Source organism: Myotis myotis, unplaced genomic scaffold, assembly GCF_014108235.1.
Source record: "Myotis myotis isolate mMyoMyo1 unplaced genomic scaffold, mMyoMyo1.p scaffold_m19_p_6, whole genome shotgun sequence".
NCBI classification, from domain to species: Eukaryota; Metazoa; Chordata; class Mammalia; order Chiroptera; family Vespertilionidae; genus Myotis; species Myotis myotis.
This window is the reverse complement of record NW_023416368.1, coordinates 30,754,073-30,767,403: the sequence shown is the minus strand read 5'-3', so window position 1 is coordinate 30,767,403 and position 13,331 is coordinate 30,754,073. Positions and strand designations below refer to the sequence as shown.

Sequence of the window (13,331 nt, the reverse complement as noted above, 5' to 3'; positions counted from 1 at the left end):
AGCTTCTGTAATCATTAAAAAGCAATCTTATACTTGTGAAGTAACATTTATTTATAGAGCAGTCATAAGAGGTCTAATCCAATTACCTCTAAATTAAGCCTATAGATATAGAACAAAGATATGGGTGATATTTATTACATCAAATAAGTTTCCCCCCTTTTCTTAAAATTATGTCCACAGGCATCTTTGACTCCTAGGTTGTGAGTTAAGGTATTATTCTTATTATGAAAGACAACAGAGAACGTAAACAAGTACTGGGATCTTCTCTGGATCAGTCTCAATGAGAGGTCCAAATTCCAGAAAAGGTCAGGGTAGCAGTTCCAGGTTAACAACACAGGTTTTTCATCATGCATTGGGTTGGCTGGTTCTCATTCCAGACTATTTAAGTTTCTTCTTTTGTCTAGCCAAATACTCAGCACCTACAAGGTCAAGGCAGATAGCAAGCTATGAATCTTAAAAGCCACAGAGGTTTGAATTTCTTTTCCACAGTGAAATTTGATTAGTCTTTTTTTCTGTAAAATATGATGTTACCCAGAAAAGAAACCCTCAAATGTCATCTTCTGGCTACTATATCTTATCCCCTATGGACAGATAGTGTGAACATACATTAATATTAATATTTAAAATGGACAGTGACTCCAGCCTCTGGTTTACATGTTTAGCCCTCTGGTTTGAGACTCTGGCAGCAGGAGCTCCCACTACCATTACAGCTCTCTTGAGAACCCTTCAGTACTTCACTGTTAAAACTGGTCCTACTGAGGCTCAGGATTTCCCAAACCAGCAGGTAAAATGTTAATCCTTGAATCACCTCTAAACATAAACTCTGGAAACACTTCAACATCACCCACCCTTATTCTCAGACTTTCTAAAATCTGATTCCAGAGATTACACTTATTTTTCTTGCAGCTGTCTACATACAGTACCTGAATCTGCTCCAGGACTTCTCGCTGCATCTCCACAGCCATATGATACACATGATGATCAGAGTCATTGTACATCACAGCATTTTGGAACATCAGCATCAAGTCTCGCTGGAATTGTGCCATGGTGCGAATCCGCCCCTTAGACAGATTCCTTTTCAGGGTAGTTAAGTCCATGGGTCTACAGGTGGCCAAGAAAAAAAACACAGAGGAAATCTAACCTTCATGTGGAACATGTGATGACATAACATGCTCTCTTGAGGAACTAACCAGTTTGGGGGTTTTTAATGCATTTTAAAAAATTGATTTTTAGAGTAAGAAAAAGGGAAAGGAAGAGAGAGAAACATCTATGCAGGAATGAAACATTGATCGCCTGCCTCCTACTGGGTATCGAACCAGCAACCATTAGGGGCACAGGACGATGACCAACCCACTAAGCTACACAGGCCAGGGCAGTAACCCACTTTCTTTTATTTTTATTTTTTGTTAATCCTCACCCGAGGATATTTTCCCATTGATGTTTAGAGAGAGTGGAAGAGAGAGAAAGACAGAGAGAGAAATATCAATGTGAGAGAGATGTATCAATTGGTTGCCTCGTGCATGAGCCCTGACCAGGGCCTGGGCCAGGGAGGAGCCTGCAACCAAGGTACATGCCTTTGACTGGAACCGAACCCAAGATCCTTCAGTCCACAGGCCGACACTCTAATCATTGAGCCAAACTGGCTAGGGCTCCAGTGATTTTTAGACAGAGTGAAAGGGAGGGGGAAAGACAGAGAGAAACATCAATGTGAGAGAGACACATTGATTGGTTGCCTCCCACATGTTCCTGGGAATCAAGCCTTCAACTAAGGTACGTGCCCTTGACTGGAATTAAACCTGGGACGTTTCAGTCCTCGGCCGATGCTCTATCTATTGAGCCAAACCAGCTAGGGCAGTAACTAGCTCTTAATGAAAATGGTAGTAAAGATAACAACCCTCATCATATAATAAAATAGCAACAGTAGTTACCATTTGACTGCTACTACCTAAAATAGGCCAAGTACTAAGTTAGGTACTTTCCATATTAACTCAGTTAAACCTCCCAATAAACCTATAAGGTAGGTACCATTATTACAACCAACTGGCAATGAGCAAACTGAGATCTGAAGAGGTTAAGTACTAGCTCCTAGTCACACAACCTGGAATCTAATTGGGAGGCAGTCTGACTTCAGAACCTATAGGCCCAACCACTATGGTCACTATTGTAGGAGGAGGGTTGGCCTCAGGTACCAAAGCTGTAAATAACTCCAATGATCAGTTTGTCATATGGTAGTTATTGACTGATTATTTACAATGTGGAGTCATATATTAGATATTAAATCTACTTTTATTATTGCATAATCAAAAGCTGAGAATGTTTTTCTCCTTTCTTTTTTTTTAAAAATATGTTTTATTGACTTTTTACAGAGAGAAAGGGAGAGGGATAGAGAGTTAGAAACATCGATGAGAGAGCAACATCGATCAGCCGCCTCCTGCACACCTCCCACTGGGGATGTGCCCGCAACCAAGGTAGATGCCCCTGACTGGAATCGAACCTGGGACCCTTCAGTCCGCAGGCCGACGCTCTATCCACTGAGCCAAACGGGTCAGGGCTGTTTTTCTCCTTTCATGGAGAAGAAAAGAGTGAGAAGTGAATATTAAGATAAATTATTATTTTTATATATATATATATAAATATTTTTATTGATTTTAGAGAGGAAGGGAGAGGGGGATAGAGATAGAAACATCAATGATGAGAGAGAATCATTCATCGGCTGCCTTCTGCATGCCCTCTATTGGGAATCACAACCCTTGTGCCCTTGACTGGAATCGACCCCAGGACCCTTCAGTCCATAGGCCAACACTCTATCCACTGAGCCAAACCAGCTAGGGCTTAAGACAAATTATTAATGAAACACAGAGAGTGGGTATATAAGTGAAGGAACAGTAGTGTAGAAAGAGGACTGAAGTGAGAGGTAAGAATCTGGGATTTAGCCCGACCAGCATGTCTCAATGGTTGAGCATCCACCTATGAACCAGGAGGTCATGGTTCAATTCCCTGTCAGCGCACATACCTGGGTACAGGCTCAATCCCCAGTGAGGGGCATGCAGGAAGCAGCCAATTAATGATTCTCTCTCATCATTGATGTTTCTATCTCTCTCTCCCTCTTCCTTCCTTGCTGGAAGCCGATCCACCCTGGCTGCTTGACACAGTTGCTGTAGGGATGTTTCAAGGGACCTGGCGTATATGGCATACTGTTCTTAATATGTTTGCTCCCCTTCTTAAGCGCTATGTGCTTTAACCAAGGTCACCTCTCCAAGAAAGGTTGTTTCCCCAGGTGAGGCTTTTTATCAGTAAACCCCTTAACTAAGTGCCAGAGGGGTAATCACTTTAACTACGAACAATCACGCTTAAACTACATAATCTTTACTTAGAATAACCTCCTTCAGTTACTTCCTTGTAGCATAGTAGAACAATAGAGTGACCTTGAATGGAGATAAGAAACCCCTAACCTTTTGAATAGAATGGAAAGGATTAAGACCAAATAGTATAAATACAGATGTTAGATGACAATAAAGGGAGGAACCTGGCTAGGAGGAACCTGGCTATGATGATCACCTGAACACTGCCTCTGTGTCCTTCTTTCCTCGCCGACTCCGTCCACACCTTGGGGAACCCCTGGACCTGTTGGGGCGGGACCCCAACACTTCCTCTTTGAAATAAAATAATATATTAAAAAAAAAAAAAGAATCTGGATTTAGTTCCAGCTCTGCTATTCACTGATCACAGGCAAGTGAAGACCACCTCTGAGACTTAGTTTCCTTATCTATAGAATGAAGGAATCTGTTTCCAATGGTCCTTTCCTGATCTTTTATACTCTATTAGAGGCCTGTTGCACGAAAAGATTCGTGAATAGGCCTTCTCTTCCCATGGCTGCCGGCACCGGTTTTCCTCCGGCACCCGGGACCCAGGCCTTCGCTCCAGCTGGAGCCGCCTTCAAGCCTTCGCTCCACCACTTGGCACCTACGTATGCAAATTAGCCGCCATCTTTGTTGGCGGTTAATTTGCATATCTCGCTGATTAGCCTACAGGAGGCGTTGCAAAGGTATGGTCAATTACCATGTTTGTCTATTATTAGATAGGATTAACATTCTGGTTTATGACAGCATTTTTCATTTACTTATTTCTATTTTTTAAATCCTTATTGTTGAAAGTATAACATATGTCCCTCTTTTCCCCTCATTGATCCCTTCTAGCCCACCCCCAGGCCCCCAAGACCTTTACCACCCTACTGTCTGAATCCATGGGTTATGCATATATCTATACAAGTTCTTTGATCTCTCCCCCACACACACCCCCACCTTCTCTCTGATGTTTGACAGTCTGTTCCATATTTCTATGTCTCTGGATCTATTTTGTTCATCACTTTATTTATGACAGTTTAAATGAAACATGCTATAAAAATCCAAAATACTGCAACCAGCCAATGTTTTTAACATCATTTGGATTATCACCTTTGCCTTAGCCATACCTATAACTGTCAGAATGAATACAGTGTTCCTTTTAAAATTTTGCACCAAAAGAACAATGTCAAAAACTACTGAAGGTGCCCTAGCTGGTTTGGCTCAGTGGATAGAGCATCAGACTTCGGACTGAAGGGTCCTGGGTTCCATTTTGGTCAAGAGCACATGCTCGGGTTGCAGGCTCGATTCCAAGTAAGGAGCATGCAGGAGGCAGCCAGTCAATGATTCTCTGTCATCATTGATGTTTCTATCTCTTTCCCTCTCCTTCCCTCTCTGAAATCAATAAAAAAATATATTTAAAACAACAAACAAAACTACTGAAGGCAAATGTAAGATCATAATAAATGAATCATATTACCTAAAATTTAACAATTAAAATAAGCCTATTTTATCTTTTTGTTCCCCTTCATTCCTTCTCAAATAAAGACTGAGCTCACTGCCGAACTGGTTTGGCTCAGTGGATAGAGCGTCGGCCTGCGGACTGAAGGGTCAAGGGCATGTACCTTGGTTGCGAGCACATCCCCAGTGGGGGGCGTGCAGGAGGCAGCTAATTGATCTCTCTCATCAATGTTTCTAACTCTCTATCCCTCTCCCTTCTTCTCTGTAAAATATCAATAAAATATATTAAAAAAAAAAAAAAGACTGAGCTCACCATAACTTTACAAACTTGTTCAGTTATAAAGTTTATCTTAAGTTTGTAAGTAATATAAATGAAATAAATAATCTAATAGATGGAAAATAATGTAAGAAAAGACAGACATAAAAGCAACCAACCTTTCTTGCCCCCTTTTCCACTGACCTTTTCACCACATCCTTGTATCCTGGGGCCTGCCTTTCTGACACTGGCTTCAGAAATGGACTGCTGAACCTGTTAGGGGACAAATCCAGAAAGGATGAAGAAACTGTGGAAAGTCACTCTAAATGAGAAAAATCGCTATGAACACCAACAGTGGTTTGGAGACCTACCTGTGACTGGCAATCATCTTCCATACTGGCAGGAGAGTCTTCTTAAATAGTAAGTGATCCTGAACAGGATCACTCTGGCTTAGATCAGACCTATGGGATAAAAAATGACAGAAAAGAAACAATAACTTTAAAAATGGCATTCTGTCTCTCCTAGGGAGTAATGAGGTTTTCTCAAGACAGTGTTCCTACTTAATAACACTATAAGAATAAAAAAATAATGCTTCCATAAGGGACCCCAAATTCTATAAATATTCTCTTTTTTTTTTTTTTTTTTTTTTTAAATGTATTTTATTGAGTTTTTACAGAGAGGAAAGGAGAGAAATAGAGAGTTAGAAACATCGATGAGAGAGAAACATCGACCAGCTGCCTCCTGCACACTCCCCACTGGGGATGTGCCCGCAACCCAGGTACATGCCCTTGACCGGAATCGAACCTGGGACCTTTCAGTCCGCAGGCCGACGCTCTAACCACGGAGCCAAACCGGTTTCGGCTATAAATATTCTCTTACTAATCACTATTACTCAATGAAGTAGTTATCATTTTATAAAGTATATTACAAATCTATAATTGCCTCCAGCAGGTCTCTTTGCTGATTTGCTCATTAACACCTGTGACTCTAAAATACTGGTCTATGAAAGTAGTCTTTTTTCACTGATATTTCCCAAGTGCCTGGCACATAGTAGGTGCTCAATTAAGTATCTGATAAATGAATCTAGTCCTGTTTTTATGTAAAAATATGACACATTGATAACTATGTCTCCACAGAAATAAATACTTGGTTTCACATCCCAAAGAATTCTCACATTTTGTCTGATTGCTACACAATTTAAGTATTTTTCCTTTTCGCTCTCCTCTATATAGTAACTCTTAAAATACCTAAGAAAATTTCATTTATTCTCATGGCCATTCCTTCTCTGAGTTAAACTATCTATTTAGTTTTTCTTCAGAGATGAAACTGTTCAATGCTTTCTTTTTCTTTTTTAAGAGAGGGAGAGAGAAACATTTATCCGTTTTTCCACTTCTTCATGCATTATTGGTTGCCTCTTGCATGTGCCCTCACCAGGGATTAAAGCCACAACCTTGGCATATAGGGAGGACAACGCTCTAACCAATTGAACTACCCAGTCAGGTCTATTTATTTTTATAATTTTCCAAGTTGGCAAGTTTTCTATTTACTCCGAAAGTTAAACATTATCCACCCTATTATTTTCTATAAATGAGTTCTCTTCACAGCTAAGTCTTCATACCCTCATTTTGCTTTATGTATCTTATAGTGTGCATCCATTTGAGAACAACTCACATCTCATTTTATCTTTCTCCAATTTGGTGCTGGTGCAATTTATTCACACATCTATGCAACAGGTATTTAATACGTTTCCATTATATGAAAGGTACTGCACTAGGTTATGTAACCTCATAATCAATCGCCTTTGCAATATTTTAAGAAACAACCTGTTGCTTATCTTTATTTCCACCTATTTAGAAATGCATGGCAAGCAACTACAAGTAAAAGTGTGGGAGTGGAGCCCTAGCTGGTTTGGCTCAGAGCATCGGCCTGGGGACTGAAGAGTCCTGGGTTCGATTCCTGTCAAAGGCACATGCTTGGGTTGCGGGCTCGATCCCCAGTATGGGGCCTGCAGGAGGCAGCCAGTCGATGATTCTCTCTCATCACTGATGTTTCTATCTCTATCCCCCTCTACTTTCCTCTCTGAAATCAATAAGAATAAAAAATAAGGAATCTAGAGAAATTAAAATTAATTAATTAATTACTTTAATAATAATAAAAAGTGTGGGAGTGGAAAGGAGCTGCAGACTGGGAGTGATGCTCCAAAGGCTCTACTTCTCTCTACTCTCGAGAGTCAGTACAGACTAAGGGTAAAGACAGAAAAGAGGGGCCTGGAGAATGTCTATCCCTCCAAGTAGTTTTAACCTTCCCAATGACAGCACAAGAACTCAGCTTTCTAGTTCTCCTTAAACTATCTGACCAAGCAAACTCAATTACTAATATCTATTGCCATTCAAGACACTGAAATATCTTGAAATAATTCATCCCAGATTAGAGATTTCCTGTTTTTTAGATAGTTATCACATGCCATCTTCTCATACACAGTTAGAGAAAAGCAAAAGAAGCAATTCTTCAATAATCTAGTTTTTAAGCTGTATTCTATTTGTGTAACAAAAATTTGAAATCTGCTATTTAAAAAATATATATACATGGTTCAGTTGTATGCCTTAAATTTAAAAAGGCTAAAATAATTATTGGTTTGCCTTTCCACAGATATGTGGGTGGATCAGGAATATAGTGAAAACAAAACTGTTCATGCTATCTTCTCTCAATGGACAAAAGATCAGGCCCAGAAAAGGAATTATTTATTGTCATAACAAAAATAACTTTGTTTTCTGATTTAGAAAAAACTTCAGTTTACTAAAAAGAAAAAAATTCTAAAATGTAACCTTTGACCCCATAATTACTTATAAAAAGATGAGACAAGCATATAAACAATTTCCTAAGATTTGTGAAAAAGGAACAGAGAGATCATAACTTCAAAATAATTTTTCATTTCAAGTTAATAGGAGCTGTCTTAGTATTTTTTTAATTAATTAATTTGTTGATTGATTTTAGAGAGAGAGGAAGGGGGGAGAGAGGGAGAGAGGGAGCGAGAGCAAGAAAGACATCGATTTGTTGTTTCACATATTTATGGATTCATTGGTTAATTCTTATATGTGCCCTGACCAAGGATTGAACCTATAACCTGGTGTATCAGGAAATGCTCTAACGAACTGAGCTAACTGGTTAGAGCCTGCCTTAGTATTTTTAAAAGAAGTATAGTTTGTATAATAGACATGAGGGGCAATCTGAATTAGCAATATTGTCTGAATAAAGATTAGAAAGAAGAGTTATTTATGAAAGAGATTCTTAATGTTGACAAAACAGACTTGTTTTGTAAGAGGAAAGCATATAGACTTATATTTATACAGTAAAATTATATTTAATTCTATTTCTAGTGTTTTCCAACTCTAATTTCCTTTTTTTACTTTGCAAAAGTAATCTATATTCATGCTAACAATTCAAACAGGCATAAACAGAAGTAAAAGCATAAATCCTAACAAGCTTGGATAAGTATCCATACTTACAGATTTGAGGAAGTAGAATGGCTGAAAAGGACATCCACCAGAGGAGCCTCCTGAATGCTAGAGCCATCATCACACTCACCTGAGGAGGGCCGGTCTTCCATCTCTGACACATACCCTTCGCCCTGGTCCTCTTCTTTGGATTCTTGCTGAACCTCTCCCTAGGAGTGCCAGGAAACAATGGAAACTTTAGAAAAAGATTTACTATCTGCAAGGTCATTTTAATTTATTTATTTTTATTACTGAGAGATTTATTATTCCACTTATTTATGCATTCATTTGTTGTTTCTTTCTTTCTTTTTTTAAAAATTAATTATTTTCTCATTGGTTGTTTCTTGTATGTACCATGACCAGGGATTGAACCCACTACCTTGGAGTACTGGGTTAGTGCTCTAATCAACTGAACTACACGTTCAGGGCCTCTGCAAGGTAATTTTACATGTATGAAATAAATGACAGCTGACCTTAAGGTGAGAAGAGGCCAAATATATAAAGCTATAAAAGAAATTAGAGAAATATGACTTAACTAGACCTAAGTCAATTCTTGTTAACAATCTTGCTGGAGAACTTTGACTCTGTACTCCAAGAAAAAAATAAAAAAGCAATATATTCAATTCTAGATGGATGCTGTATCCTTTTATTTATTTACTAGAGGCCCGGGGCACGGATTTGTGCACAGGTGGGGTCCCTTGGCGTGGCCTGTGGGGATGGGGCCAAAACCAGCAATCCAACATTCCCCGAGGGATGTAGTAGTGTGAGAAGCAGCAGATGGTTGGGGAGGAGCCTGAGCCCGGCTGCCACCGCCGCTCGCAGCTCAGTAGGCTCACTGCCCTTCCACTGCGGTCTCTGCACACCCGTCATAGGGTAATACCAGCGCACCCATGACCGAGAAGCAGCAGCAGGCTCACGCCCAATAAGTCCTGATGTTGGTCCTGATCCTGGTCACGGTCCTAGTCCAGATGGGGTAGGGGTGCACAGGGGGAATGTCCGCAGGAGAGGCTCGCACCACAGAGGCGCTCACCAGCTGTGAGCCTGGCATCTGGCGCCCATCAGTCAGCTGAGCGATACTCCCACTGTGGGAGCGCACTGACCACCAGGGGGCAGCTCCTGCATTGAGCGTCTGCCCCCTGGTGGTCAGTGTGCATCATAGCGAACGGTCAAAAGGTTGCTTAGGCTTTTATATAGATTTATTTATTTAGTTAATCCTCACCTGAGGATATTTTTTCCATTGATTTTTAGAGAGAGTGGAAGGGAGAGGTACAGAGGGAAACATCGATGTGAGGGACACTGATTGGTTGCCTCCTGCATTTGCCCCAATCAGGGCCAGGGATCGAACCTGCAACCAAGGTACATGCCCTTGACCAGAATCAAGCCCGCGACTGCTCAGTCACCAGGGTGATGCTCTAACCACTGAGAAAACTGGCTAGGGCGGATGCTGTATCCTTTTAAAATTTTCATTATTTTTGTGGTCCTGGAGCTAACTAGTCTAACTGGTCAGATAATATTAATGATATTATAAATTGTGAATTTTACTGATTGCTTACTATGAACTAGGCCCTATGCGAAGTTTTTCCCATGAATTATCATTTAACCTCACAGCAAAAATATAAGGTAGAGAAATAAGTAATTCCAGTTACAGCAGAGAAAACTGAGGTTCTAAATGTTCACTAACATGCTTAAGGTCCCACAGCTAATTGATGCTAAAACCAAGATTTGGACCCAGGTAGTTGAACTCTGGAGTTACCTATGTGCTCTACCACTCTGCTCTGCCTCCCTGTGCAGAGAGCTAGACAGCTGATTTAAGTTATTCACTTACCTCTTCATTCTCTGTTGGTAGTCCCCAAACTGCACAAATATCTGAGGGAGCTGGAGCCATCTCTGGCCTTCCATTTTCTCCCAGTGACTCCTCAGCTACCAATGGTTCTACCTTAGCTGAAAGCTCTTCAGGCTCTCTGCAGGGTTCCTGATCTCCTTCAGTAGCTTCAATTTCCCTTTCCTCTTGTCTGGTATCAGGTGAAGGGCAGCAACCTTCACTTGATTCTTTGCTGCTAATGCACAATGGCTCCATTAAATAAGCTACCTGCAATCATAGTCTATCGTTAGATTAGAAACATCAATAGAAATCATAATCTATATATCAATAATGCCACATGATTACACTGCCACTGTGTCTAAGCCTGAGATGGCAAATAGATTAACTTTTCCAATCATTTAAAATTCATTAAATATCTTATACTGGACGCCTGGTGCACGAATTTGTGCACCAGTGGGGTCCCTAAGCCTGGCCTGTGGGATCGGGCCAAAACCGGCTCTCTGACAACCTCTGGGATCCCTTGAGGGGTCCCAGATTGTGAGAGGGTGCAGGCCAGGCCAAGGGACCTCCACCAGTGCACGATCAGGGCCAGGGAGGGACATGGGAGGTTGGCCAGCCAGGAAGGGACCGCGGGAGGGCTCCAGGGCGTGTCCGGCCCATCTTGCTCAGTCCCTATTGGCTGGACCCCAGCAGCAAGCTAACCTACTGGTTGAAGCGTCTGCCCACTGGTGGTCAGTGCACGTCATAGTGAGTGGTTGAGCGGCCTTAGCATATCACTAGCATATTATGCTTTGATTCGTTGAACGGCCGACCAGTCAACCAGACACTTAGCATATTAGGCTTTTGTTATATAGGAAGGATACACAGGCACTATTACTAGTTGGTAAGGACCTAACAGTAAACAAGATACTGTTCTTGCCTCAAGGAGCTTATGTTCTACATTTTCACCTCAAGTGTCAACTCTGATCAATTGGGACTGGCTACCGAACTGCTGAAAATTTTGTCTGCCAAAACAGAAATGGCAACATTTGAACTGGATTCTTGCTGATCTTGACCTATATTCTGCTGAATGTGTGTGTAGTTGCTGCATAAATATAAACTGTCAAATTCTATTTCTGATCCTCGGACCTTAACTAGGGTAATAAAAACACTATAAATTACTGCCTTAGTGTCATACGTTATAAGCTTTAAGGTGAGTTTGGGCAAGAATCATCTCATGACTGAAAGAATGAATTGCAAGGATACTCTTCTAGGGTAGACCTGCATACAGAAATTTCATTTCCTGTCAGGGTCCCAATAACTGGATTTTATAATATTCAGCCCAAAAGTACACATTTGAAGCATATTTTGTGTTAGTACCAAGTGCTGAAGACACAGCAATGAACTTAGTCCCTGCCACTGTGGAGCACATATTTCAGTAAATAATATTAAGAATGGTAAAAATATATATGAGTAAGCATTCTCTTAGCGTTAAGACTCTTCCAACTTTGGAAATAATGACTCCCCATTACCTCAGAGAGAAAGTGGAGGAGGTTCTGGTGGCTGATTTGCTGTGTCTCTTCCTGAGATTCCTCACTGCCTCCGTCCCCCATAAGCAGCTCACTAGATTCTGTCCCTGGGCTGCTTTCCACTAATTCCTCAGTCCCTGGCTCCTCAGTTTCCCTCCAGCTGCCCACATCAAGATCCAGACTGGAGTCCCACGAGCTGAAGAGGGACCTGCAGTTGTTGCTCAACTCAGAGTCATTGGGATAGTCTTGTTCAGAATCCAACCAAACCCACTCACGCCCCATCTGTAAATACATAGAAAAAAAAATTGCATTAAATTCACTCAACTCAATATTCCTAAGGCATTTGCATCTCATCTCCCAAGTTCATTAGAAAGATAAGGGGACAGAAATGTATTTCTACTCATTAGTAACAACAAAAAATAGCTGAAATGAGATACCAGGAGACAAAATGATCTGTCATTGGGAATAAAGAAAAAGTCCCATGTCAAACAGTATAATAAAGATATTACCCCATAAGTATTTTTTTCTTGGACTTCCTTATACTCCAAAAGAGAAAGAAATAGAGCATAAGTACAGCATAGGAAATATAGTCAACAATATTGCAATAAATATGAATGGTGCCAGGTGGGTACTAGAAATATCAGGGGGAACACTTTGCCAAGTATATGATTATCTAACCACTATGGTGTAGTGTACACCTGAAACTAATACAAAATAATATTGTTAATTGTAATTGAAAAATATATAAAAAATAAAGAACTGGACCATAGTTAGCTGAAAAAAATTCCTCTATCCCAAATCATTCTTAAAATCAACTGCAAGGCAATAAATTTGAGGGATAAGTGATATTTTCCTCAGTGTATAGGTATGAACCTATGAACTATTAAATCCTCAAAACACACTTTAAGATTACCCGTTATATCCAATTCTCACTTCTCAGAATGAAAAGCGCAACATCAAGTTTTAAAAATATCTTCCTTTCCTTTCATTACTCTATCCTGATTTTCTTACCCCTTTGTTCTCTCCCTTTAAAACTTTCAATAAATCCTTGTCTATGTTCTTGCTTAGTCCTTTTACTTCCTCATTGATACATACTTTTAAAAATGTATATACTTTGAGGTTTCAATTTTGATATCTTTTCAGGTGGCTCCCAAAATCTGTCTTTAACGGATATGCATTCTGGTCTCATTTCTCCCTGTACCCAAAGGTCAATTCCCTTTTGGTGCTCTACCATCTGCTTCAACTCAACATTTCAAAAACTAAGATCACTTCTCTTCCTGATTATCTCCAAAATCATTTGCTCTCTCCAATTTCCTTATCCCCATCAACACTATTTCTTGATCCTGTTTTAACTCATCTCCTGCATTTGGTAAGCAAGTCCACTTCCCAGTTTTCTTCCACCATTTTTCTCAATACCCATTCTTTGTTCCTCAATAAATGCTATAACCC

At 40.3% G+C, this 13,331-nt stretch overlaps 1 protein-coding gene across 1 annotated transcript; it reads right to left on the bottom strand.

The window, feature by feature from the left end:
* Positions 1–27: 27 nt before the first annotated feature.
* On the bottom strand, positions 28–12,301 carry LOC118658093 (bromodomain-containing protein 8-like). Its single transcript, XM_036313059.1, is given in 8 exon segments — positions 28–419; positions 924–1,101; positions 5,263–5,331; positions 5,430–5,519; positions 8,565–8,722; positions 10,378–10,641; positions 11,886–12,236; positions 12,239–12,301. Coding segments are annotated over 8 exon segments (1,209 nt in total). The 5' UTR covers positions 12,287–12,301; the 3' UTR covers positions 28–368.
* Positions 12,302–13,331: the final 1,030 nt, after the last annotated feature.